At 46.7% G+C, this 2,854-nt stretch overlaps 1 protein-coding gene across 1 annotated transcript in view; it reads left to right on the forward strand.

The window, feature by feature from the left end:
• Nucleotides 1-741: 741 nt before the first annotated feature.
• pex6 (peroxisomal biogenesis factor 6) overlaps nt 742-2,854 on the forward strand; it is a 40,195-nt gene continuing 38,082 nt past the window's right edge. Inside the window, exons 1-2 of the mRNA XM_037690615.1 lie at nt 742-1,259; nt 1,345-1,971. Of these exons, the coding sequence (XP_037546543.1) occupies nt 744-1,259; nt 1,345-1,971 (1,143 nt within the window). The 5' untranslated portion in view covers nt 742-743. The remainder of the gene's footprint in view (nt 1,260-1,344; nt 1,972-2,854) is intronic.

Genomic DNA, 2,854 nt, shown 5'->3' on the forward strand with positions numbered 1-2,854 from the left:
GTTGAGCATTAACCAGTCTAAAACACAACCACTCAGACAGCAGACCAGACATTTTAATAGAAATACAGCAAACATTATTCAGGATAGAAATGATGGGATTAACAGTTGTATTTATTTGGGTTCCAGCTCACATTGGGATTAAGAGTAACGAACCAGCAGATAGGGAAGCAAACAAGGCAACAACAGTACAAGTTAATTTTACAGTGAGTACAAGCAAATCAGAAGCAAAAAGTATAATTAAACAAACACTGAGGGAAAGGTGGCAGAAAGAATGGGATGAAGATAACAAAGGAAGGTGGTAAAAAAGAGTAGGAAAAATGAGAGTAGGAAGAAAAAATAGAAGAGAGGAGAAACTATTAACAAGGTTAAGATTTGGACATAATGGACTTAACAGTTCGCTAAACACAATACAGGAAACTGTCAATATTGTGGAGAAAACGAGGCAACAGAACATATTATTTTATGAAGAAGATATGTGAGAGAAAGGAGATTAATGTTGGAAGAATTTAGGGGAAATAAAGAAAAGTTTAATTTAATAAATATACTACAGGGAAATTCAGATAGTAAAAGTACTCAGATTTTAATTAGATTTTTCTGGAAAACAAAGGTGATTAACAGAATATAGCAGACATTTTGAGCCACACTCCGCACCGGCAGGTGGCGGTAATGCATCAACAACAACAACAACAACAACAACACTGATTCTCCGGAAGCAACAAATCGAAGAAGAAGACCAGTCAAACATGGCGGTGCTCCAGGCAGAGTTGTGTTGTTTGGACAGTTTTCCGTCCCGCCTCTGTCTCCTGGATGTTTTGATAATTAAACCTCACCTGGATTCGGTTTGGCAACGTGACACGGACACACCGACCGTCCTCTTCACCCCGCAGCGGGCTCAGGGTTGTCATAGGATGGGCATTTTGCTTCGCCTTCACCCGACTACCGAGGCGGAGATATCGACCTGCGGTGGACGAATCTCTCCCAGCGGAGAGTCTGACCGCCGCCTCCGGCTCTTTACCAGCAGGTACTTCCTTCAGCACCACCGGCTCAAAAGCTCCGGTACTGTCCGGCTTCTGGATCCGGTCCGCCTGGACAGAGTGGTGCTGGGAGCCCGCAGCAGGCGGAGCCTCCGCTGGGCCGGAGCGGAGCAGTTCACCGGCGGACTGCTGGAGCTCTGCCGCTCCGGACAGCCGGTCCTGGCCCGGCAGGGAGACCCGCTGCTGCTGCCCCAACACCCGCTGTTTGGGGAGGACCAGCGACAGGTGAGGCTGTAAATGTTCACAAAACTTTAAACACACCAGGACATAATGATTCAGTCAGCTGAAGCGTCTCCTCCTGTGTGGGTAGGTGCAGCAGCAGCTACTGGACCTCCTGGTGTTGGAGTGCAGTCCAGTCACACAGGGGAGGATCACAGCCGGTACCTCTTTGGTTCTGACTGACAGCTGGAACTCAGTGGACCCCCCAGCCCCCCCTTTCCCCTGCAGATCCCTCAGCCTCTGTGTGTCAGACTTTGCTCATTATGCCGACAGCCTTGGTGGGACCCGATCTCTGCTTGACGCTAAAAGGCTTCTGGGTCCAAGTGTGCTGGACGCCCTGCAGGTTCTGGAGTGCAGGATGGATGTCTGTGTGGTGGACGCTCAGCGGTGGCACGGTGTCAAAGGTCAACGGGGAGCGGGGGTGGATGTGGACAGTTGTGTGTTTGTGAGCAAACAGCATCTTCTGAGGCTCGGGGTGTTCAATCACGAGTGGGTGACGTTGTCAAGGCCAGGAGGGTCCTCCAGGGCACCCACGGGGGGGCTTGACGTCAGGGCGTGCATCTGCAGGGAGCGGCTGGTCTCTGTGGTGGTGGTGGATCTCGCTCTCAGCCCAGAACTACAGATCCACAATGATGTGGGCTTTATATCAGCACCTCTGTGGTTCAACATTACTGAAGGAGAAATGATTCCACTGAAGACGTTCACGCTGAGGATGAAGGTGTGTTGACCACTCTGAACACGCATGAAGCATCACAAGTACACTTCCACACGCACCTTAACATTTATGATGCTTCTTATGAGACCCTGGATTAAATGAAGGTATAAATGATTTATGGGTCAAACGGTCTTGATCTGTGAGCTGAGGATTTGAAATGAGAACAAATATGACATGAGAGTTTGAGTTCTCCAGCCAAGCAGATGAAGGTATCACTCTTTGTTTCCATAAATCATCTTCACACATAATTCTGATAAAAGATGGTTTTAGAAAAAAACTCTTAAAGAGGCGTTCTCTTCTAAAGTTTTTGAGGTAATTCATAGTTTTCATCTCCAGCATCCGTCATTGATGTTCAGTAAAAATTAACAACAAATTCTTCTCATTTGCACTTTTCCCCGTTTATTCCTTTTTGTTCTCCTGTAATTTAAATTCTCATCATTGCAACGTGAGAAAAAATATTTTTTAATTTAATGTAGATTTAAGATCTTCTGCTGACATTCACACACTACAAAACACCAGCGTGGACCAGTCGAGGTTTGATCCATCTGTCCATCCATCTATCCATCCATCTGTCCATGCATCCATCTGTCCATCTATCCATCCATCTATCCATCCATCTGTCCATCCATCTATCCATCTATCCATCCATCTGTCCATCCATCTGTCCATCCATCTATCCATCCATCTGTCCATCCATCTATCCATCTATCCATCCATCTGTCCATCCATCTGTCCATCCATCTATCCATCCATCTGTCCATCCATCTATCCATCTATCCATCCATCTGTCCATCCATCTGTCCATCCATCTATCCATCCATCTGTCCATCCATCTATCCATCTATCCATCCATCTGTCCATCTATCCATCTATCCATCCATCTATC

The sequence above is a fragment of the Nematolebias whitei genome, chromosome 16, assembly GCF_014905685.2.
Source record: "Nematolebias whitei isolate Nwh7 chromosome 16, NemWhi1, whole genome shotgun sequence".
NCBI lineage: Eukaryota > Metazoa > Chordata > Actinopteri > Cyprinodontiformes > Rivulidae > Nematolebias > Nematolebias whitei.